The sequence below is a fragment of the Rhinichthys klamathensis genome, unplaced genomic scaffold, assembly GCF_029890125.1.
Source record: "Rhinichthys klamathensis goyatoka isolate OS25496 unplaced genomic scaffold, OSU_Roscu_1.1 h1tg000062l_1, whole genome shotgun sequence".
NCBI lineage: Eukaryota > Metazoa > Chordata > Actinopteri > Cypriniformes > Leuciscidae > Rhinichthys > Rhinichthys klamathensis.
In genome coordinates this window covers 26,246-51,188 of record NW_026606606.1, presented here as the reverse complement: position 1 = coordinate 51,188, position 24,943 = coordinate 26,246, and the positions used below count along the sequence as shown (strand labels likewise).

The 24,943-nt window shown below is 37.9% G+C and overlaps 3 protein-coding genes across 6 annotated transcripts; 2 read left to right on the top strand and 1 right to left on the bottom strand.

Moving 5' to 3' along the window:
• Positions 1-1,493: 1,493 nt before the first annotated feature.
• Positions 1,494-9,825, bottom strand: etv7 (ETS variant transcription factor 7). Of its 4 annotated transcripts, none has more exons than XM_056249754.1 (9): positions 9,570-9,825; positions 8,931-9,051; positions 7,502-7,666; positions 7,289-7,408; positions 6,556-6,633; positions 5,375-5,533; positions 5,078-5,220; positions 4,904-5,004; positions 1,494-1,745 (listed from the first exon to the last, which is right to left on the bottom strand). In XM_056249754.1, the coding sequence occupies exons 1-9, from the start codon at positions 9,603-9,605 to the stop codon at positions 1,562-1,564; spliced, it is 1,107 nt and encodes a 368-aa protein (XP_056105729.1). In that variant the 5' UTR covers positions 9,606-9,825; the 3' UTR covers positions 1,494-1,561. The 4 variants fall into 4 exon arrangements, with proteins under 4 accessions (XP_056105729.1, XP_056105727.1, XP_056105728.1 ...); XM_056249752.1 differs by having other exon boundaries at positions 6,556-6,702; positions 9,570-9,824; XM_056249753.1 differs by having other exon boundaries at positions 5,375-5,530; positions 6,556-6,702; positions 9,570-9,824.
• Positions 9,826-12,091: 2,266 nt separating this feature from the next.
• ube2t (ubiquitin-conjugating enzyme E2T (putative)) lies at positions 12,092-15,217 on the top strand. The gene is made up of 7 exons (XM_056249756.1): positions 12,092-12,190; positions 12,421-12,534; positions 12,632-12,701; positions 14,126-14,231; positions 14,419-14,517; positions 14,717-14,800; positions 14,949-15,217. Exons 2-7 carry the CDS (start codon positions 12,426-12,428, stop codon positions 15,069-15,071), a joined length of 591 nt encoding a protein of 196 aa, XP_056105731.1. The 5' UTR covers positions 12,092-12,190; positions 12,421-12,425; the 3' UTR covers positions 15,072-15,217.
• A 1,150-nt stretch (positions 15,218-16,367) lies between these two features.
• LOC130084359 (uncharacterized methyltransferase YdaC-like) lies at positions 16,368-22,040 on the top strand (the record flags this gene model as incomplete). Its single annotated transcript, XM_056249747.1, is given in 2 exon segments — positions 16,368-16,400; positions 21,603-22,040. A coding segment is annotated over 1 exon segment (436 nt), but the record flags the coding sequence as incomplete, so codon positions are not given.
• Positions 22,041-24,943: the final 2,903 nt, after the last annotated feature.

Genomic DNA, 24,943 nt, shown 5'->3' with positions numbered 1-24,943 from the left:
GACCATTATTTTAAATGCACCTACCGTTCACACAGTCAGTTGATTTGCCGTGAGCAATAATGTGATGTCACTTCCCTCAGCTGAACTCAGTGCTTTTTAGATCAACCGTTTTGACTCAAAAGCCCCTCATGTTTGAACAGTATTCAAAGGCCCAATGACTTTTCCAATTGTTCATGATTTCTGAGATAAAAATTAAGGATAATGATTTTTATAGAAAAATCTATATTTATTTTTAAGATGTTATTAATTTACATGACTTTTCCAGGTCTAGAAATCACACTTTAAAAATTAGGTTATAAAGGGGTTTCCCAGACATTGGGAATCTTAGTTCTTCAAAGAAATTAAAATAAGAAATATATCGATTTAAAAAAAAAAAGTTTCGTCTTATTTTAAATCATCTTGTGGACCCCTGGTTTAGAACACAACTTTAGGTGGTATTTAATTTCATTGACCATTCATCAACATTTTTCTATTTATGTTATAATAATGGTGAGTTCAGGGTCTAATTTTCACTATTAACTACGACTTTTTCCTCGATAAACTCCTAATTACTGCTTATTAATAGTTAGTAATGTAGTTTAGGTATTGGGTGATTACGGGATGTAGAATATGATCATACAGAATAAGGCATTAATATGTGCTTTATAAGTACTAATAAACAGCCAATATCCTAGTAATATGCATGCTAATAAGCAACTAGTTCATAGTGAGAATTGGACCCTAAACTAAAGTGTTACCATTATTATACTAGATTTTATAAAACCAAATGACATATATTTAAAAAAAAAAAAGCATACAAACTATTTACTTATTTACTTTTCACTGTAAAAAGCCTTAAAAATAAAATAAAATTTCACAAAATACAAACTGTCCCTTCTGCATTCATTTTCATTTTAACCTAAAATATATATAAAAAAAAGTTCATGAGCATCTAATTTGTCATTTACCTTTATAGAGTCAATAGGCAATTAATGAAAACATAGATTCCAGTGTACATATTATGGTTGCACTTTATTTTACAGTACGTGTACTTACAGTGTACTTGCCTAAGAAAGTACTGGGGAATATAAGGTAACTACATGGGTTAAGGTTAGGTGTAGGTTCAGGACTAGTACTTATTTATTACCCAGTTACTGAAATTACTATAAGTACATAGTATATTCATGCGGAATAGGACTGTAAAATAAAGTGTCACCCATATTATTAATGCTATTTGATTAATTAATGCAGTACAGTTCACAAATCTGTAAAAAAATAACATTGCACAGTTTTACAACCTGATAACGTTTCATATCAACTTGACAACGAGACTATGAGAATCAATCCTAATTGTTGCGTTGATGAATGTCGTGTAGTTTTCAACACATCCTCACGGCAAACAAACTACCCTGAGTCAAAACTGTGTGAAGTAAACCTAAACTTAGCATCTCCGAAAATATTCCAATGGTTCCTCTACAGGATATCAGCAATCTCTGGGGATGTAGATGGCAGTCTGTATGGGACGTCCAGCTCTGGGGTCTCCCATTCTAAAAGGCCAGGTTTATTAATGTAGAAGTGAGTGTCATGGGATTGGCGATATGCTGAAGTTGTGGTCAGAGCTGGGACTCGGGGTGGTAGGGGTCGAGACAGGTGATACTTCCAGAGCGTCTTCTCTGTAGTCCGGGGACGGGGGACTATCGGGAGACTCTGACGGTTCTGCACGCTCCGACCTGCCTTGCATTATTTCCTCGGGCGTCTTCAGAAACCTGCGGAAGACGTTTTAAAGACATTTAGGTAGTGCCTGATCAACATATGGGACGCAGAACGTAATTTCACCATGTGTAACATGTTCCTGGCTCAACATCTTTGTTGATCCTGGAACAACATTCCAATCAACCAATCAGATTTGAGGGACCAGTTTATGTCAAGTTTAGGCTCACAGCCAGGTTTCAGTGCGTCTACATCAGTGTTATTCACCATCATTTCACCCTGATTTTAGGGATAACTTATGGGTAAGGTTAGGGTTAGGGGTAGGGATAGGGTTAGGACTACATTTTCAGACAGGAATGTTGTTCCAGGATCAACAAAATATGTTGACCCAGGAATACGTCTAACTAAAGTCAGGAAGTGAGACCAGGACAGCTTTTTCCTTTTTGAGATCATCAGGCCCGGTTTAACAATATTAACAGTTTTAGCTCCCTCTTGTGTGAGTTTAAAAATCTACTGTATCAACTGTATCTGTAAAAAAAAAAATATATATATATATATATATATATATATATATATATATATATATATATATATATATATATATATATATATATTAGTGAATTTCTATGTTGTCTAAAATATGTCTTACTTTATTTTTTTATTTTTTTATATACAAAGTGTGGGACATTTACTCATTCTTAATTTTCCACATTTTATAATAAAGTGATTAAATGACAGATATGGACGAATGGGTACTATTATCTAATAATACAATTAATACGAAAATAATACACTTTAAAACACCCTGTGGTGTAAATGAAGTTTTTAATGTTGTTTGTATGTCTATGTGGTGTTTTTAATATGCTTTAAGACAAATCATGTGCAACTTCATAAGTCGACACCATTGCTTGCTAAGTATTTCTCCTTAAAACTGCAGTGAACCAAAGACAGTCCCTCTAGAACACTCTAAACCTTTACATGTGTAATTTTAGTGATGTTTTAAGGGATAAAATAATTGACTACGGGGGGACTTTAAAAGAATGTAGAGTCTGAACTGAAATGTATTAAATTCAATTAGCTGAACTTTAGAGTGTTTTTGACCAACCAAACCAAAAAGGTACACTTCTGCTTTATCGGGAGATAAAAGATAAAAGATTATGAGGGCACATTCATTTTTTTTTTTTTTTTTAAATGATGTACACAGATAAATCATTTATAATAAACACTGCAATATTCCATACAAAAATAAGAATTGTCCATTTTGAATTCATGGTGACCTTAAAAATGAACTTGAAGGACATTACAAATGCGCATTCAATACAATTACACTTCTTTGTTACAAAGGGTATGACTCATTTGCCATCATTAAATGGAATTATATAGGAATTATATCAGCATCAACAAACAACTAATATAAGCAGTGTTGGGGGTCACTCATTACAAGTAACTTGAGTTACGTAATCAGATTACTTTTTCAAGTAACTAGTAAAGTAACGCATTACTTTTAAAATTTACAACAAAATATCTGAGTTACTTTTTCTAATAAGTAACGCAAGTTACTTTGTTTTCCCCTTTACTGACTGACAGCTCGTCTGTCCTAATGTTGACACAAATCGAAGTGCAGAGGCGTTGTGTGTAAACCATACCTGCCAACTTTTGAGTTTTGCTCGGCGTGAGATTTGTTGACGGGGGGGGGGGGGTTGGGGGGGGTAGAGACGAGTGAGATTTGGTGAGGGGGGGGGGGGGGTGGTAGAGACGAGTGAGATTTGTTGACGGGGGGGGGGGGGGTCTCGCTCGCGCAAGGTCTCTCGCTCGCTCTACGCGGTTTGGAGCACAATCTCTGTCTCGCATGCACGCTCGCTCTAGATAACGGGAGATTTTTAACGAATTTGCGGTATAACTAGTCGATCACGAGTGGCTCAACAGGTAGATATATAGATAAACTCATCTTCCAGGCATTTGACCGCCCGGGTTGACACTTCAGCGTGAGAAATCGGGAGTGTGGCGTGTGAGCGTGTGAAACCAATCAAATGCGGGTGTCTCACGGCCAATGCGTGAGAGTTGGCAGCTATGGTAAACATGATGGTTATTATAGTTCTAGATTAAATGTAAGCGTGGATTTACTCATCTCACTTGCACAAAAAAGATTCAATATTCCTCAAAATGAATAAAATCAGTGAAATGCAGAATCAAAACACTATGCAAACCTCCAATACCTAAATATGTTAAATAAAACAAAACATTTTTTTATGCATTTAATCTTTATTGACCAAAGTACTTGCTTCTGACCTCCGATTTTTCAGTTAAACCATAAGCAAAAATGACTATAGATTTTTTTATATGTTGTTATTGGTAAAGTAAGTGTTAAATTAGTTTCTCCTGCATCCTCTTCTTCTGTTACCCAGAACAGCAGCAGCTGAAAGGTTTGTTTGAGCGGCGCCCTCTACTGAACACTACTGTACTCTACTGTACAGGAGTAAATCTGCATTTCCTTCAGTCTGAGGCTTATTATTTCCCTTTTGGTGTGAAAGGGTCTTTACATTTGCCCAAAAATATATCTTTTTTTGGTATAAAAAAACAATCCCAGCCCAGGTGGAAAAAAAGTAACGCAAAAGTAACGTAACACATTACTTTTCTAAAAAAAGTAACTAAGTAACGCAATAAGTTACTTTTTAAGGGAGTAACGCAATATTGTAACGCATTATTTTTCAAAGTAACTTTCCCCAACATGACATCATGACTTTGCGTAAACATACACGCCACTTTTAAGTCAAGTGGCGTGTTATCTATACGCATTTTGAGCTATCCGCGTGTATGTCCACGCGCGTGTATGTCTACGCCGTTAAATGTCCGAGTGAAACGAAGCAAATTCTATATCTACATCTGGCGAGCGATATTTTTTTACCTAGGATGGTAGGGGAAGACTCATAAATGGTATTAACCCCAGTGACGGGTAGGTTTAGGGACGGGGTTGGGGTAGGTCATATATTTATATATACAGTAATGTAACGTTAAGTCAACGGCGTTGATAAACACGCTGAAAAGCGATTATGCGTGTTGATAGCACGCCAAAAATGGAAATACGAATTGGCGTGTCATACATAGGCTATTTCATGAGATCAGTCTGTTCTCCCCAACACTGAATATAAGTCAACTCCGACATTTGATTTATGAGCAAGTACAAACAAATACTAATGTGCTTCAAATGACTTACCGGAAGAGCAGCCTCTGCCCCGTCTCTTTCTTGATAATGTTGAGCTTGTAGTAATGGCGCAATGCTCTAGACATTTTCTCATAGGTCATATTGGCCCTGTTCTGCAATAACAAACAAACAGAGCCGATTATTGTCAATAACGCTTAAAAACAGAAGACTCTCCTGTTAAAGTACCTTGTGGTTGCCCCAGAGTCGTGCCAGTCCATTGGGATCCACCACTCTGAAGACCATGGAGTCCGATTCCTCCCAGCGTATGAAGGCCTTATACCGACTGTCCGACAGCAGGTGGTACACATAGTCCCATAACAGTTTGCAGTCTAATGAAAGGATGGAATGGTCAAAGGCATGTTACTTTGTGCTTTTTGACACACTGTAATTTGTATTCTTTTTTTTTCTTCATTTCCAGGGATTGGAAATTATTATTAAATGATATCAGCCATAGTTAATGTCTCCAACAACATGCATGAGCACCTGGAATCTTTCCATTGGCCTCAGTGGTGTGTGTGGTGTTTGCAGGTTTACTGGACAGGTTGAGAGGCTCATCTGTACAGAAAACATTGACAGGCTGTCTGGTTTTGTCTGGAGATTTCTGTTGCAGTCCTACCTTGGGAGAATGTTGAGAAAGCTCTGCTGAATATGGGTAAACAGTGAGGTATGAAAGCTTAAAGGTCAAAAGTGAAATATGTAGTAAAAAAAGCAAACTCATCCATATCCTACATTAGTGAATCTCAACCAGAGGGCCGGGACACACTTGGAGGCCACAAGATGGACAAGCTTTGGACAAACAAACAAAAAATACCACTGTCCTGGGGTGGGCGATACACCCGTAGACACGATTAACCGGTAGAAGTTTACATGTGACTGGACTTTCACAAAAGCTTATAATTTGAATGCGTATTTAATCATTGATGTTTAAAAACAAGTGATTTTAAACCGTTGAAACACAATAAGAAGCGAAAAAGAACTAAGCGAAGAGAGACTAATTCGGCTTGAACAGTTAAATACACACGCTTATGTGTCAAAATGACCATCTTTGCAAGTAAACACAGCCATTTATGTCTTAAGTGAATGTAAACAGTTGAGAATGAAAATACACAAGTATATTGGATCCATGCATTTGGTCTTAAAGTGACAGCAATCTATTATCGTTAATCACAAAATAAAAAAGAGAAAATCTCTCACTGCTCTTGACTGAATCATTTTTGAAACTTTAATAGAAGTTTTTTTATACACATTTGATTACTTTATACAATTTTTTAGTATTACTAAGTTCTAGTGCTTGAAGTTTTTCAGGTCTATTTCATCAGTGTCTTTGTTCTACTGTAGTTTTTTTCTTCTTCAATATATTTGCATTCAGTTTATTTGTCCTTTACCACTGTTTACTTGTCTTCAGTAGGCTTGGGAGGTTTTTTTATTTATTTTTTACTTAGGCTAGTTTTAGATTTTTTTGATACTGAAAATGGTGACAAGAATTATGAAATTGCAATGGTATTAAAATGTTTGATAAAATTAACTATTTTATTATATTAATTATAAATAGTTATTGTGAAATAAAATGATTCATATCATGATATAAGACATCTGCCTAAAACCTTGAGATCTAGTCTCAGGACTTGTATAAAGGGAGTAACAAAGATGGCTGAAACACTGACCTGCTTTCATGACTTGTGGATGCTCAGGGTAAGAAGACAAGGGTTTTCCCTCCTGGCTGTGATCCGTGCTGCATCCGGCTGTTAACACCCGAGAATTTGGATTCACAGGACAAACAGGAACACTTCTGTTAGAGGGAACACAAGGACCTGCAAGACCATTTATCAAGTGCTATTTACAGCTGTATTTGCGAAGCAAATTAACATTTTGTTTATAACATTACAGGGTCAAGTCTAACACAAAAAGGCAAATGTGAAAGTAAAATAAATGTGTGCTATTGTTTGAATGGAGTTAAGTCTGATTTAGCCACACCTTTTGGCAACAGCTCTAGTTTTGCAACCAGGAAATTCCCTCCTGCATAAAGGAATGGGTGTAATTTAACCCCATGTTTCACAAATGAAGCAGATCAGTGTGTTTCCAGTCAGAATCAATTATAAAGTCCTTGCCAAAAAAATACAGAACTGAGCATGACATGAAGTATGCTTCCCTTTACAAGGACTCAGAAGCATATCGAAGCAGAAACAGTGACTCAGTTCCTTCAACGGTGCGCTTACTACAAGCTTCGGCAAGCCACTTCATTTATGCTTTGGCACTTGTTCAAGTAGGAAGTCGGACATTTATCAATTTGACTATAATATTATAGAAGAACAGACGGAACAAGGAAGAGTTCTTTCAGCTTGTTACTTAACCTTACCTTAAAACCTAAATAACCAGATAGATGGATAGATAGATCACCTGTGGTCCCATGCGAGTCGAGCATCTGTTGTGTGTGTGTGTTGGAGTTGGCCAGCGGATTGAAGATCGCGCATCTCCTTTGCTGCTTCACATGTTGAAGGAGTTCGTACAGAACATCACCTGTTTCACAGCAGTTGCCATCCACAGTGCAGTTATTATAAAAGTTCGGGACAAAACTGATAACTATAACCTAATAGTTTTAGCATCACGCACCAGAGCTGGGACAGCGGAGACGGAAGTCCTCTTTGGTGAGAAGACAAAGTGCCTTTCCGTTCATCTCAAATCTTTGGTGGTCCGCACGTCGCAAAGAGTATTCCCTCTGAGCCCAGCGCAGCCAGAGATTCACATCCTCTTTATCCCACAGAGAAGGATTGATCCCTGTGCATTACAACCAGAAAATAAAGGGCTCATTTACTCACCCTTGTGTCATTCCAGATTTTATTTTTCTGTGAGAAACATAAAGTGATATGGTGCAGGATGTCCTATAATGAAAGCACTAGTGAAGTGCCTCTGGATCTCCTAAAAAAGGCCATTTAAGCTCTTTAAAAAGTAGTCTGTTACTATTTATGAAGCCTTGCATGTGTTTGAGGAACAGACCCAAATTGATATCATAATTGGCTGAAAATCCATTCCGTGTGTCGCAGCAAATGTGAGTATATTCAAACGATGCATCTGTAGCCACGAGGGTTGAATATGTGCAAGTTTGAATGTGATTTGAGAGTAAATTGAGTGACTAATTTCAGTCTATTCCTCTCACAAAACTTTTGCATGACTTTCGACTATAAGACTTAGTCCCTGTTTACACCTGGTAGTAAGCTGCGTTTCGGTTGATCGGATCACAAGTAGACGAGGGAGACATTCCCGTTTACACCCGGTGTTTTAATCGTCTCTTTTGTCCACTTTCATCCACTTCTGTCCTGATTTCTTCAAAAACAGGGTGTAGGGGCGGATAAAAGTATGGGCTTTTTCAGATCTTTTGATCTAATGGACAAAATAGGTTTTCGCAATTTACATATGAACACACGACCGGAGAAAATAAAAAAAACGTAGCTTTAGTTTCTGCAGCAAGATCACGCTGAATGCTGTAAGCGTGTACGAAATCAGGAATGGTGAGAGAACATTGTGATTGGTACATTTTTCATCTTCAAACTAAACTTAGGTCTTCAGCCAACAGTTTGAATCCCGTCTGGCTCATTTTTACATCTTTTTCATTAGGTCAGTGTGGACATATTTGACCACATGAGCGTTTTCACTACGAAAGCAATCCGATGTGTTTTCAACTTCCTCTGGAAGCGGTCCAAAGTGGACAAGCTCAAAGCTTTTAAGACCCGTTTACAGCTGTATTTAGTGTTGTCCACTTGTGACCTGATCGACCAAAACGCATCTTGATTCCAGGTGTAAACTGGGCCTTAGATATAGACAAATATATGAGGCCAAATGCTTTATGGTACTGTGATTGTTCTTTTTGACCTTTTGAAGACTACTGGCTACTGTGTGGAAAAGTGCAGCTTGCATATTCTGCTGGAAGAAGTCATGTTTCATGAGTACATTTTTCCTTTAATGCATGCACCTTAAACATGTTTAGTCGTTGTGATCTGTATGCATTTAATCTAATCTAATGAGTTTTTATGTGGGGACATACGTAGTCTTCCAGGGAGCTTGCACAGTTCGTCAGGCATGGCTTCATTCATGGAGGGATGAGGTCCGTCTTGAGGGCTGGGCTGAACGGGCGCACAAACTGAGGGCTTGTTCCCATTACAACTCTGCTGACGTTTGGAAGGGAAAGCAGAAAGAAACATTTACTTCAATAGCAAATGAAAGGGAAGTCTTTATATCAGCCTTTAATTCCCTTTCATGTTTTCAGTGATGTAAAATATATGAATGAACCAGAAAGGACAGAAACTAGATATAGTGACTCAAATTTTGCTGAATGAAAACAAACTGAGATCTCAATTCACACAGCAAAAGTGAAAGTAAATTTGAGGCACAGATTTTATTTTCAGTTTTACACCGTCGCCTTGTTAATTAATAAAGTAGATTTGCATCAAAAATCTACACTGATATTTTACCTTCATATTATGAGATTTTGAGAGGGTTTGCAAAATAACAAAACAGCTAGTTGAATTTAACTTTTGCAAAAAGTGAGGAGAAAAGTGTTGTAATGTGATTGAATTACTTTAGTTCTAGGCAGTAATAAAAACATTGATTAGCCTATTCAGATTTTTTAACAGTAGCTATCTACAATGCACTTATTTGGTGAGTGAGTGAGTGAGTCTCTTACCTTTATTAAAGGTGGCGGAGAGGAGGCGTCACTCATGTTCTTTAACCTTCAAGACTTGACACACTCTTCTAAATTTTCGCGACAATATCAATAATTGATTAAAATATCAACAACTGTTCAATACACAAAATAAGGCGTTTAGAGTCGCGTGACGTCGTATTCTCGCACAGCAGAGTTTGTCTTTTTCTTATGCGGATCGCCTGCAATATTAAGAGAGGAATCCTTCCGGGAAATGAAAACGAAAGAGACGAACGAGAGCGGATCTGCCAGGGGCTGTGTGTGTGTGTGTGTGTGTGTGTGTGTGTGCTCTTAAATATCACAAACACAAACACTGTAGGGAAAAGATCGGCCCTGTGTTTGTGTATGACTCCATTAGCCCATCTGGTGTTTCCTGAAAGTCCAGAAAGATTATTAAGGTGAAATGTGTGGGAAATATCCACAGACCACAGTGGTTAAACTTTAAAAGAGCGAAACTTTAAAAGAACATTGCAGACAAAATAGATGATATGAGAACCAAAACAAGTCTCTACGTGTTCATTTTTAACTTTTCTACTTTAAGTTTTGTTTATCATTTTATCCATTTCTGTCAGCAATTTTCGGTTTGAGGTATAGGCTACGTCTTTTACGCATCATTTAGCGCCCCTAGGAACGTCGTGAGGGAAACATTCCTTAATTTGAATAAGGTTACAGACTACGAATAAGGTTTCAGTAAAATAATTAATGGTGAAAATAATTGATCACTACGTGCAGAATTATTAGGCACGTTGATTTTCTGATCAGGCACATTTGACCAATTCCAAGTGAGTTCTGGAAAAGGGTGGCGCTGAAGACTTAAAGGGTTCCTGATGGTTTCATACTTAATTCTACACCTTAATTCTTATTTTTTTTGCTGGTTAACATGTCCCAATGAGCATTTCACTGTCCAATGGTCATGCCTTAACTGCAATTTCTAGTAGGCTATTGCAGTATTGCATCCTTCTCATGTGCATTTAATAATTTTTGACTTTTCAGTCTGAGTTAAATCTCTTCTTTGGCTTATTTTATCTGTAAAAGCAAATGTGCGCAATTATGCACACCTGGATATAAGGCATTTTCATTTCCAGCCTTCATGAACAATTATATATCACTTATAAATGATTAAATACACAAATTAATAGTAGTTATTAAGATTAATGTGGTTTGGAATTGGTCAAATGTGCCTGGAAAAAAAATATGATCAGAAAATCAACGTGCATTCTGCATGCATACAGTCAGGTGATGTTAGGTGAAATGGGCCAGACATTGCTCCGACAGGTGTGGGGGGCATGTAGTGAGAAAAAGGGCAACCCTTTCATAATTACTTAATTAGTATTAAAAAAAATACATAAAAATGAAGTTGGTTACAGATTGGTGACTGACATATAGGCATATGTTGCTTTGCATAAAATTAAATGGTTTACAGCACAGTAATAATTTTATAGATAAAATAAAATACACAAATTTTACAGAAGAAATGCACCATTTCGATGGCCCCGAGAAGTTGAACTGCTCTCTTCTGAACACTAAAAAAAGTTGTTGCCTCAAATCAATTTGGATGTTTAAGTCATTTCAACGTAAATTACATTAACATGACTTTTAAAAAAAATTAGTTGAATATGTATAACTTAAGAGGATGCAAAAAAAAGCCCACAATAAGTAGCCTAACTCAAATGCTGGGTTGTTAGGAGGTGGGTAACACAAAAACTACTCAAACTATGAAAAAATACTCCACTCCCTCTGGGAGATGACAGATGGTTGTCATGCAGTTAATATACAATTTTTTAAATAAAAAGCATTTATCCAAATGTAACTTTTAATATTTCCATGCTGTGACATGTGCATGGGGAAACATGTGTGACGTAGCCATGCGCGTTAACCACCTCGAGCCTACAATCATCCGAAGGACTGAAGAATACAGCAGCACCTGCACATATGAGAAGCAAACTCAGAACTCAGGAAAAAATCAAAACTGTGAGATCAGTCTTAACCTGAAACTGTGAATTATAGTTAAACAACTCTCAGACTAGACAGTGTCATCAAAGCGGTTTGAAAGTTCTCACTGAAACAAATGGCATCCTGAGGTCATGGAAGCAAACACACTTTTATTTGCATTGCATTTCAAGCTATTTTTTGCAAAGTTCTCCTGTGATGAAATGATATGCTATCTGCTCTACCACACTTTCCCAGGATTGTGTTTCATATAAAATATAAATCCAAAAGGAGTAGGCCTAAATATCTCCATTTGACATTATGCACCAGGGTATATTTAGGTGAATGAGGTGAGCTCATTTTACAAAACATTTCAATAAAAGGCACAAAACATTTCACCTCTCACATCCATACAGGCATTTTAAGACTGCGTGACTGTACATTTTAAGTGAGGATTGCTTCAGCTGGAGCAAAAAAGACAATCATCAAACTATGACGAGTGTGAACACGCAGGAAACTACAATACCCACAATGCACCTTGAAGTAAAACCACGCGTCCGGTCGCACAATGACGTATTAACTTTTAGCGGGCAGAATCAAAACCAGGGGCTGTTTGTTTAGTGTTCAGCGTTCACTGATTAGTCATTAAGCAAAACGAGGCAGTAACAACACTAGTAAGCCAAGATATCAAGGTAAATATCTCATATGATGGTCAATAAATAATTTGCTATAGTATATAGACGTTATGTAACATCTTGACTAAACTGAGTTCGCACGCAGTCTTCATAGATTACTTATAGATTGTTTGTAAGGGGAATGTGCCATTGATATTAGTATGTATTGTGAATATGGCAAGTGCTAAAGTATTGTCCGCTTAATAACCGTGTCGTGTTGATTCCGACAGGCGTCATGCAGAGAACCAGTCGCCTGAAGCGGGAGATGCAGCTTCTCAGTGCTGAACCTCCTCCGGGAGTCTCGTGCTGGCAGGTCGAGGGACGGCTGGATCAACTACAAGCCCGTCAGTCTGCCTTCACTTCACATTACAGGCCATATCTAAGCAAATCTTCAATATTGACAGCATCCTCACTCCTGCGTTACTCCTGTGTTTGATATAGAGATTGTTGGAGGTGCAAACACTCCCTATGAAGGAGGGCTGTTCACACTAGAAATCAACATACCTGAGAGGTGAGCCTACAGTACACATCCTGATGGTCAACACTGATTAAAGGCAATATATGTAAGTTTTTTTTTATTTTATTTTTTTATGAAATTTAAAACAATATATTTTAGTTAAATACTAATTCGGTCTGTATTGTTTCATGTTTTGAGCGGATTCCACCTCTTAAATATGCGCAATTTATTTCTTCATTAAATAATACAGATATTATAAAAGGTTTAAAATAGAGTTTCAAGGAGATTAGTGACATCTGGTGTAAAAGCCATATGAAACTCATATGTAATACCATGGTTTAACTACTAACATATGCTATATTAGAGATGCACCGATTGCAATTTTCTGAGCCGATTCCGATAGTCAAATAACTATTGACAAACAAAAATGTTGTTTTCTTCAATGCACAATTTTATTTTTAAAAAACAACAACCACAAATTAAAGTCGGTAATAAAATAAGAACTAATAAACTAATTGCAAACAACAGCACAAATAAATGCAATAGATAGAATAGAGACAGATATGAAATAAACAGGGGTTTTTTTTATGACGTTTTTCAGGTTGGTCTAACAGTAAGTTAGTATTCTGGTAAGAAATACTACAGAAATTAAAGTAATCAAATGTAAAATAACACTGGATAGGCTTTATTGTAAAAATTAAATACAAGATTAATGCTTGCAATTAAAGTTACAAATGTTATTCAGTCAGTCGAGTGTAGCAAGTGATTTTATTTTTGTCTTTTGTTCTTTGATTAACCTGACAGACAGCAGCAGCTTCATTAGGCTACTGTCACTTTAAGAGCTTCTGCGCAGATCCTAAATACTGTTACACAACATGCGTTTTCTCTCAACTATTTACTTTTCAAAACTGACTGTTTAATACTCGCCAAGACAGGCATTTTGCAGGCTTGTACTAATAGTGGATAAAAGCAAGATGACAAATAAGTTATAACCATAATTGAACAAAACTAGACCTCCATACAGCATATATATACAGCATATATTATCTGGCTCTGCAGGCATTATTGTCCGACTCCAGGTCGAACTGAACACAGCTAGAGTTACTGAAAGTTTCTGTTTTGACATTAATGAGATTGTCCTGACACAGCTCATTTGCATTTAAAGGGATACACACAAAAACGTGTGTTTTTGCTCACCCCCCAAAAGTGGCAATTTTAACATGCTGTAAAAAATGATCTGTGGGGTATTTTGATCTAAAACTTACACATACACAGTCTGGTGACATCAAGTATACAGGCCTATAGACTTATTTCACATCTTGAAAAAAGAAAAAAGAGGCATAATAGGTGCCCTTTAAAAGCCCTTTTTTTGGTTTAAAATGATTAAAGTCTACCACAGGGTTAAATGATCTTAGCATCAATGTGCAATTTTATTAAATAGATTTTAGACGCATTTAACACTTTTCTCATGTTTGAAGGTATCCGTTTGAGCCGCCGAAGATGCGTTTCCTGACACCCATCTATCACCCCAACATTGATAATGCAGGACGCATTTGTCTTGATGCTCTGAAATTGCCACCAAAGGTAAACACTGAAAATATAATTTCATCCAAACCTTTAATATAATTCTAGTGTGAATTGTATATGTTTTACAAAACATAATTTATATATGACACTTGTAGGGATATTAACACTGACAGTAGACCTTTTTATGCATATGCGTTGCTATTGTAAACTAGTTAACCTGGTATTCATGCATTTTCTTTCAAAGGGAGCGTGGAGGCCCTCGCTCAACATTTCAACATTGCTCACTTCCATACAGTTACTGATGGCCGAACCGAACCCCGACGACCCACTCATGGCTGATATAGTGAGTTCAGCTGCTGTGCTTCCTCAGTTTAAAGATCAAATGTGCAACTTATGAACAGCATGACATAACTGACCGAACCAGGGAATGAAGTTGGGGAATAGCTGTTAGTTCAAACAATGATTTTGCTTTCTTTACTTCATGTGGTGTTCTGACTCTCATTGCTCTTGAAAATTAATGTAGTGTCTTACATACTTTCCAGTCCTCAGAATTTAAATACAACAAACCACTTTATCTAGAGAAGGCAAAGAACTGGACATCTGAACATGCAATCCAGAAGAACAAGGTACGATTTGTGCTTTTTAGGTCTGTTGTGTTTCAACTGTCTGGCAAAGCCTGAGCTCAACATACACTGTGTTACACACATGAGGCACTGGGGGGAGCCATTGTTATTTAATTCTTCACTCCGTTTCCCTTCCCTCTTGTGTTTGAAGGGTTGTGTGGAGACCGAAGAAAAGACTTCAACTGAGAATAAAAATAAGAAAACTGCACACAAGAGAGAAGCACTTACTGCACAGGAGAATTTAGAGCATACCAAGAAAGTATGCATGCAGTAGGTTTATCATTTTACAAAGGACTGATACACAATGATTAAGTTGTTGTTTATTATACAAATTGTTTCTTTTTAGTATGGCTATTTTTCTTGTTTACTTTTCTTGTTGATTATGTGAATGTAATAAAATATATTTAAAGTTACACAAAATTTGCATTTTCTCGAATTGTTCGTTAGTCCTCAATACATTTATAGCATCTGTTGTCTAAAGAGCCTAGAAATGTCAATATAAAATGATATCTTAGTACACATTTATTATACTTTACAATCTGTAACAGATCCCAACAAACTATATTGCAACCTGTTTAAATCACGCATGGATCTGTTTATATCTTCAGTTTATGCCACTGACTTTTGCACTTCTGCTGAGGATTTATTCACTTGTGGTCTGAAAACAAGGTGATTATTACAATAATTATAGCTGAACAGTAACAAGTAGTAACCAATATACAAGAAATATGTTTTTATTTTTGACAATGTAAACATATTTACATATGACCTTCTCTTAAGTTGTCAAAATAAACAAAACATATATTGTCGGTAGGCAAAACCTTTCAGCACTGTTGCATGATTATTTCTGAAAATGCATGACAGGATTGTTATGTCGACATGAAAAAAGTTGTGATCGACTTTTATCAGAGGGACATGGCTTTTAAAACAAGAAAAATATATGGCTGGTCTTGATTTTGTTCATGTGGAATTGATTGGACGGTTGTGGTTTGCTATTGGTGGATATGACGTGAGTGACAGGTTGCCCCACCCTCGCGCCAGTAAAATGTCATTGAGATGTTATATGTAGCTGCAAGTAGGAGGGTAAGTTGTTTTGATTAAAGATTATGAGGGCACATGAATTGAGGATGCATAATTTATAATAAACTACTATATTCAATATAAAATAATTGTCAATATTGATTTCACTGTGACTTTAAATGGCTACTTATCTTAGGGACTCCTTAGGAACCTACTACAACAGTCAGAATGTAAAATATCTTTTTGGTACATTTTAGAAATAATTAAGCACTGTTCCAGGTATTTGGGGTAAGTAAATAACCTTTAGAGAATGTTTTATTGATGTTTTTGTCATAACTAAATCAATGTATGGACGCCTCAGACGTTGTTCGCGCAGTCGGTGGAATTTTCACACGGTCCCTTACAGAAAAGTAAAGTGCGTCGGAGCAGCACACATACATAATACTGCTGTGTTATCAACTCGCGTAGACTGGTTTTGATTATTGTTAACTATACTTGTAGCATAGCTATAAAACCGTCAACGTACGTGTGTGCTACTATCTTTCGTAAGACAGACTGTCGCTCCCAGCCCGTCCAGGAGAAAGTGAATAGCGATGTCTTTAAGTGAATAATGATGTCTTTAATAACTTTTCTGGGCCGGCAAGTTTCAATCCCTTAGAAGCCTATGGAGGAGTGATCCAGCTCTCAGATTTAATCAAAGATATCTTAATTTGTGTTCCGAAGATGAACGAAAGTCTTACGGGGTTGGAACAACATGAGGGTGAGTAATTACTGACAGAATTTTCATTTTGGGGTGAACTAACCCTTTAAGTAAGGTGACGGCATCCCCACAAGAAGCTACTATCACTACCTCAATCACACATAGATGTTCTGTTGTTGTCTTTTGAGCGTAGAATCTATTTCTCAGCTGCACGGCATATACCTGACACGACTCCCAAGTTGCTCTTTGTAGAAATTAAGTTTTATTCACGGCTGGGATATCACTGGCCACAACAACCAAGTGAGTCTCCTGAATAGAAAGATACATGTACATTTAAATCATAGTTGAGTAAAAATCAATGTCACAAGTCTTCATTTGTTCTGTTGATTGGTTTGTAATGATCTAAGCTAATCATATGACTGTTAGTTCTACTGTGTTAAGCACTTTTTGGGTAAGTATATGGTCTTTGACCTGACCATCCTTAGTCTGCATTTCTCTGTACATTTAATGTTAAAAATACCTATTTCATCAAAGTCGGGCGCCATGCTGCCACTTCAATGACTACAGCGGGGTTAAAGAGCGCCATGTAGTAACAGAGATTGTTTTGGCTTTACAGCAGCTCTAAAATAAAGTTATTGTCCAGCTAAAGTTAGTTTTGATTGATTCACTTCCATTGCAAAGATCATTAGTTATTAACTTAGGGGCCGCTAACCTGACACCGTTCTAACAGAAAACCCTTAACACACTCCGGCCCGCTCATTCGCACAACAACAGTGCCTGGTGGCTCGAGAACGCAAACCTTGAAATAGGTTCCAAGGTGCAGGCACTTAAATTTTTTAAAAATGCGTATTACGTGTTTAGTCTATAAGTATGCGCATTTGAATATATATTTAAATATCTCTGCTTATCTCTGGTTATCTCTGCGCAAACTTCAAAAACGCGAACCTGTGAAAACGCTGACGGCGTGCACATGCGTATTGGGTGTTTAGTCTATGTATGCGCGTTTGAATATCTGTGCAGGCTTTTAGTCTTTCTTTAAATTTGACCTCAACAAATTACTTGTCTGGCCTTAATTTATAATACAGGATTATTTATCGCTTCCGCGTAGCCATGTGTACTGGAATTATTTTGACAACGTTTTATCTGTACAGAGGTAAAGGGAAGGGAAGGAGGCCTTCGCAGAGGAGAGACTAGTTGACACTTCAGGACTGCGATGTGAATGCTAGGTTAAAGAGATGTGTTTTTAGTCTAGATTTAAACTGTCTGAGTGTGTCTGCTTCCCGTACAATATTAGGAAGACTGTTCCAAAGTTTTGGTGCTAAATAGGAAAAGGATCTACCGCCAGCAGTCGATTTTGATATTCTAGGTATTATCAACTGGCCGGAATTTTAAGATCGCAAAAGACGTGAAGGACTATAATGCATTAAGAGCTCGCTCAAGTACTGGGGAGCTAAACCATTTAGTGCTTTGTTAGTAATCTTTTACATCGTATAAATTGTAATATTTAACAATTTATAGGATGTTTAACAGGGAGCCAATGCAGAACCGGGCTAATATGGTCATACTTCCTGGTTCTGGTAAGAACTCTAGCTGCTGCGTTTTGGACCAGCTATAGTTTATTTATTAAGCGTGCAGGGCAACCACCCATAATAGCATTACAATAATCTAGCCTTTATGTCATGAATGCATGAACTAATTGTTCTGCATTTATCATTGAGAGCATATGACGTAATTTAGATATATATTTAAGATGGCAAAATGCTGTTTTACAGATACTAGAAACCTGACTTTAAAATGAAAGATTGGAATCAAAGAGCACACGCAGGTTCCTAACCAACGACGAAGACTTGACAGAGCAGCCATCATGTGTTAGACAGTATTTTAGGTTATTATGTGAGGAAGTTTTTTGTCCAATAATTAAAATCTCTGTTTTTTTTTTTTCAGAATATTTTTCAGAATATAGAACAAATTAAGTAGGAGGAAATTACTAGTCATCCAGTTTTTTATATCAGCTATGCATTCCGTTAATTTTGTGAATTGGTAAGTTTCGTCAGGGCGTGAAGAAATTTAGAGCTGAGTATCATCAGCCTAACAGTGAAAACTAATCCCATGCTTCCTAATGATATCTCCCAAGGGTTGTGTGGGATTACAAATTTAAGAATCTGTTTAAGATCTGCTGATCCTACATCCTTACATAACATCACATGAAAAACTAAGGTGATCTACACTGTATTGGGCATTCAAGGTGAACATGATGGCATCAATTTACTGATTAGATTCAATATAGTTTCTATTGAAGGGGTTTTGTCAGTCTTTCATCTTCATACTGAGTCAAACTATGTGTGAATGTTTACATAGTCTTAGTTATTGTGGCCATGTGATGTTTACAATTGGGGGGTACCATTATCTTCACAGTTGGGGGTAATTGCCTGTATTGTCTTTAGATGATTTGATTTAGTGGTCATCTCTTAGGCTGTGTGTAGGTCAACACTTTTAAGGACTGTAAGCACCTTTAAGGACTGCCCACTGAATGCCTATAAGATACCATGTAAAGTTCCCTTAGGCCCCGTCCACACTACTGCGTTTTCGTTTAAAAACGGAGACCTTTTGCTACGTTTGCACCTCCCGTCCACACTAAAACGGAAAAAACGGAGACCCAAAACGGAGAAGTTTAGAAACGCTGCCGACCCGTTTTTCGTTTTGATTCTCCGGAGGGCGTTTTAGTGTAGACGGGTCAAAACGGAGGACTTTAGAAACGATGACGTAGTAGAGGCTCACGCTCGGCTCTATGATTGGGTGTCATCAGTCATGGCGTAGCCTATATCTTTGCTAGCAGCTGTTGTACAAGTAAATTCTGCATTTTACAACGCTATAACTGCCTACATGCGCCGGAGTGAAGCTATTATTCGAGCGATCTGTGACAATTCCCCGTGTGCAGCGGCGGCGTTGACCGTACGGAGCGTCGGTTTGTGGTTAACCCAGAGCATGGTGGGATAATTTTATCAATGAAGTTGTGTTTACACCGGCACGCGCATGCCCAGTGTTGGTGAATGGTCACGTGATCCGCGTTTTCAGTCGTTTTAATGTGGACGGAGATCAATTCTAATACGCAGCTAAAACGCTGGTGTGGACGGAGATCGTATTCGTTTTAATTCTCCGTTTCTAAACTAAAACGCAGTAGTGTGGATGGGGCCTTAGTCAGACTTGATGACTGCAGCTACCAACAGCTTGTGTTCTCAATAAAGAATCCTGCTGAAGATACAACAAGAGTCTTCTGGTCTTCGCTTCTGAGTTTCCTACAGTAGCATGTACAGAGTGAACAGCAACGGTCCTAGTACTGAACCTTGTGGTACTCCATACTGAACTTGTGATCGATAAGACATCTCTTTATTTACTCCAACAAACCGATAACGGTCAGCTAAGGTATGATTTAAACCATGCTAATGCAATTCCACTAATGCCAACATATGTTTCGAGTCTATTTAAAAGAATGTTGTGGTCAATAGAATAAAATGCAGCACTAAGATCGAGTAACACCAATAGAGAGATACAGCCACGATCGGGTGATAAGAGAAAATCATTTGTGACTCTAATGAGAGCAGTCTCGGTAATACGATACGGTCTAAATCCTGTCTGGAAATCCTCGCAGATACCCTTTCTTTCTAAAAAGGAACATAGTTGTGAGGATACTGCCTTTTTCTAGTATCTTTGACAGAAAAGGTAGATTCGAGATCGGCCTGTAATTGACTAATTCTGTAGGATCATGCTGCGTTTTTTTAACAAGCGGTTTTATCATAGCCAGCTTAAAAGTTTTATGTACGTATCCTAATGACAAAGATGAATTAATGATATTAAGAAGAGGATCTATGACCTCTGGAAGCATCTTTTTTCAATAGCTTAGTCGTTATAGGGTCTAACATACATGTTGTCGATTTAGATGATTTAACGAGTTTAGAAAATTCTTCCTCTCATATAGCAATGAATGAATTACATTTTTCCTCAGGGAGACTACAAGACACTGCCTGATGTGATACTGTAGTAGATGGTTGCATAGAAATAATTTTCTCCATGCTATTATCAATCTTGTAAGTAAAGAAGTTAATAAAGTCATTACTGCTGTGCTGCTTGGAAAAGTCTGGGGTTGAAGCTTTATTTTTCGTTAGTTTAGCCACTTGTTCAAATAAATACCAAGGGTTTTGTTTAGTTTCTTTTAATAGGTTTGAAAAATAAGCAGATCTAGAAGTTTTTAAGGCCTCTCTGTACGCAATCTTGCTCTCTTTCCATGAAATTTTCTTCCAGTTGCGCTTCATTTTTCTGGCTGCTCTCTTAAGGGCTCGTTGTACCACGGCGTTGGGCAATTTTCTTTAATCTTCTTTAGGATCAACTGTGTCTAAAGTGCTGGAAAAGAGAGAGTCAAAAGTTTCTGTCACAATATTGAGTTCTTCTAAGCTATCTGGGAAGCTGATCAGATAACAGATTAGCTTAGGATAGGCTACTGGTTAAAGTTAGCAACACAACAAACCACAAACAGCCAATAGATTAGTACAGGAACGTCAAAACACAGAAGACTAATTCCCCACTGGTTCCCTCAAGATTCTCCTATTTTTTATAATGGGGGGGTTAAAGATGGGGTTTTCAATTTACAAAACTTTGACATTTTGTTCTATAACGTAAACTGCACACACTCATGCCCCAAACGGTCTTATCTAGTAAGTAACTTATTAGAAACATGCGTTTTCAAAAATAAACACAACTGCTTCAAAATTTGCATCCAAGTATCGTCAAGTTTTGTTTACCACAGGCTTTATTTTACTCATAAATTGAAAAAGCCCATACGAAAATGTCGACGGAACCAGGGGCGAATTGGTTTTGACGCCATCCCTCCAACACTCTATTAATGGTAAAACCATTCTATTACTGCTTTTTCATCCACCATTGTGATAAATATTAGTTAAATATAACATTGGGTGTATGTATTAAAATGAGGATATTATTCCTTTATTATGCATGTCTACTCAAGGCCTCTGCTTTAGTCATAACAAATGTCCTTGTGTAAAATATTTATTTGTTTTGTTGTGTGTCTAGAAATGCTGTCCAAGAAAGTGGGCAAACATCTGGGTCACCCCACGTATTCTTTATCTGGATGGTTGGTGACCAAATTCCTTAAATGGCACAATCAGATTTTGGAGGAGAATGCAGTGAAATTGAGCAACATACAACTCAACGACACAGTGCTGGAGCTGGGTCACGGGCCGGGCTTCGGTCTTCAGGAGGCCTCGCAGCTCCTCATGGGCCCGAGAGGGAAACTGCTGGGTGTGGACTAATCACAATACATGCATCAGATGGCCAGCAAGCGCATGGAGGAGCAGATCTCCAGAGGAAAGGCTGTGTTGTATCACAGTGATTTGGTGGCCATGCCGATAGAGGAAAACACTGTTGACAAGGTGTTTCACTGTAACTGTTATTATTACTGGCCGGATCTCAAAGCGGGAGCGAAAGCGATCCACACAGTGATGAAACCAGGTGAGATCACAAGGACTTTTTCAATAAAATATCTAAATCAAAAACGATAACTTAATTTTTCATCTGAACATAAACATTTGTGAGATTTATTGTAGTGTATATATATATATATATATATATATATATATATATATATACTGTATATATATATATATATATATATATATATATATATATATATATTGTAATGTTCACATTTTATGTTAGACAACAGTTATCTCTGGTTAAACTAAAGGAACACGCCGACTTTTTTGGGACTTTAGCTTATTCACTGTATCCCCCAGAGTTAAATAAGTCCATACATACCCTTTTCATCTCCGTGCATGATGTAACTCTGTCTGACGCACCCACCTCTAGCCTAGCTTAGCACAAAGACTAGAAGTAAATGGCTTCAGCTAGCATTCTGCGAGCAAATCACTCCGCCCAAAAGTAGCAGTGCTTCGCCTTCTGAGAATATAGTTCCCAGTATGTATACGGTTAAAAGATGCCTGTGTCTCATATGACCTTGTTATTTGTACACACTGTGACTATACAAATCACAACATGTAAATAGGAAAATGTTGGCATTATTTTGTCACTTATTGGGAGCAGTATGCTAGCTGGAGCCATTTACTTCCAGTCTTTGTGCTAAGCTAGGCTAGCGGTGGGTGCGTCAGACAGAGTTACAGCATGAACGGAGATGAAAAGGGTATGTATGGACTTATTTAACTCTGGGGGATACAGTGAATGAGCTAAAGTCCCAAAAAGTCGGCGTGTTCCTTTAAAGGGAGAGTTCACCCACAAATGAAAAAAAGTAATTAATTACTCACTATGTCGTTCCAAACCCGTAAGACTTTTGCTCATCTTCAAAACAAATCTTGAGAGACTTCTCTCCACACATGCAACTACCACTTTGTGAGATCATAAAACTAATCCATATGAATCGAGAGGTTTAGTAAAAAAATTCTGAAAAGACTCGATCGCTTTATATGATGATTGAGTTTAGGCTTTTATTCACATGCGTAACACGAGAATGAACCTCATTGGTTCTTGCAGAAGCTCAAACGTGCTGCGTAACACGAGAATGAACCTCATTGGTTCTTGCAGAAGCTCAAAAGTGCTGCGTAAAACGAGAATGAACCTCATTGGTTCTTGCAGAAGCTCAAACGTGCTGCGTAAAACGAGAATGAACCTCATTGGTTCTTGCAGAAGCTCAAACGTGCTGCTTAACACGAGAATGAACTTTATTGGTTCTTGAGGAAGCTCAAACATTCTGCGTAACACGAGAATGAACCTCATTGGTTCTTGCAGAAGCTCAAACGTGCTGCGTAACACGAGAATGAACCTCATTGGCTCTTGCTGAAGCTCAAACGTGCTGCGTAACACAAAAATGAACCTCATTGGTTCTCGCTGAAGCTCAAACGTGCTGCACAACATGAGAAAGAACCTCATTGGTTCTTGCAGAAGCTCAAACGTGCTGTGTAACACGAGAATTAACCTCATTGGTTCTTGCAGAAGCTCAAACGTGCTGCGTAACACGAGAATAAACCTCATTGGTTCTTGCTAAAGCTCAAACGTGCTGCGTAACACGAGAATGAACCTCATTGGTTCTTGCAGAAGCTCAAACGTGCTGCGTAACGCGAGAATGAACCTTATTGGTTCTTGCAGAAGCTCAAACGTGCTGCGTAACATGAGAATGAACCTCATTGGTTCTTACTGAAGCTCAAACGTGCTGCGTAACACGAGAATGAACCTCATTGGTTCTTGCGGAAGATCAAACGTTCTGCGTAACACGAGCATGAACCTCATTGGTTCTTGCAGAAGCTCAAACGTGCTGCGTAACACGAGAATGAACCTCATTGGTTCTTGCTGAAGCTCAAACGTGCTGCGTAACACGAGAATGAACCTCATTGGTTCTTGCGGAAAATCAAACGTGCTGCGTAACACGACAATGAACCTCATTGGTTCTTGCGGAAGATCAAACGTGCTGCGTAACAAGAGAATGAACCTCATTGGTTCTTGCAGAAGCTCAAACGTGCTGCGTAACACGAGAATGAATCTCATTGGTTCTTACTGAAGCTCAAACGTGCTGCGTAACACGAGAATGAACCTCATTGGTTCATTACTGAAGCTCAAACGTGCTGCGTAACACGAGAATGAACCTCATTGGTTCTTGCTGAAGCTCAAACGTTCTGCGTAACACGAGAATGAACCTCATTGGTTCTTGCTGAAGCTCAAACGTTCTTTGTAACACAAGAATGAACCTCATTGGTTCTTACTGAAGCTCAAACGTGCTGCGTAACACGAGAATGATCCTCATTGGTTCTTGCTGAAGCTCAAACGTGCTGCGTAACACGAGAATGAACCTCATTGGTTCTTACGGAAGCTCAAACGTTCTGCGTAACACGAGAATGAACCTCATTGGTTCTTACTGAAGCTCAAACGTGCTGCGTAACACGAGAATGAACCTCATTGGTTCTTACTGAAGCTCAAACGTTCTGCGTAACACGAGAATGAACCTCATTGGTTCTTGCTGAAGCTCAAACGTGCTGCGTAACACGAGAATGAACCTCATTGGTTCTTACTGAAGCTCAAACGTGCTGCGTAACACGAGAATGAACCTCATTGGTTCTTGCTGAAGCTCAAACGTGCTGCGTAACATGAGAATGAACCGCTCAATTTATATATATTTTTATAAGACTTGTTTTTGTCCAAACATGTATTATTTGAACTAAGAAGGTGTTTAAATTGTCATTTTTAATCATTTTATGGTTTAGGATGTTACCATAAACACCGATCTCCCCCCAATACCGTATTTATTTTATTTGTGCAGTTCTTGAAAAGCCTTAAAAGCTACAGTGGGTAGGCTACTCAACCAGAATAATACTTTTACCGCCGCCGCTCCCGCGGCGGTAAAATTCGGG

What these genes read in the sequence shown, in the direction of transcription:
- etv7 (XM_056249752.1), bottom strand. Translation starts at nt 9,605, where the DNA reads ATGAGTGACGCCTCCTCTCCGCCACCTTTAATAAAG. An exon ending in CGACTCGCATGGGACCACAG is followed by an intron (nt 6,703 to 7,288) that starts GTGATCTATCTA and finishes ATGGTCTTGCAG; the next exon opens with GTCCTTGTGTTCCCTCTAAC. An exon ending in TCCACAAGTCATGAAAGCAG is followed by an intron (nt 5,534 to 6,555) that starts GTCAGTGTTTCA and finishes ACCCATATTCAG; the next exon opens with CAGAGCTTTCTCAACATTCT.
- ube2t (XM_056249756.1), top strand. Translation starts at nt 12,426, where the DNA reads ATGCAGAGAACCAGTCGCCTGAAGCGGGAGATGCAGCTTCTCAGTGCT. An exon ending in GCTGGATCAACTACAAGCCC is followed by an intron (nt 12,535 to 12,631) that starts GTCAGTCTGCCT and finishes TGTTTGATATAG; the next exon opens with AGATTGTTGGAGGTGCAAAC. An exon ending in CTCTGAAATTGCCACCAAAG is followed by an intron (nt 14,232 to 14,418) that starts GTAAACACTGAA and finishes TTTCTTTCAAAG; the next exon opens with GGAGCGTGGAGGCCCTCGCT.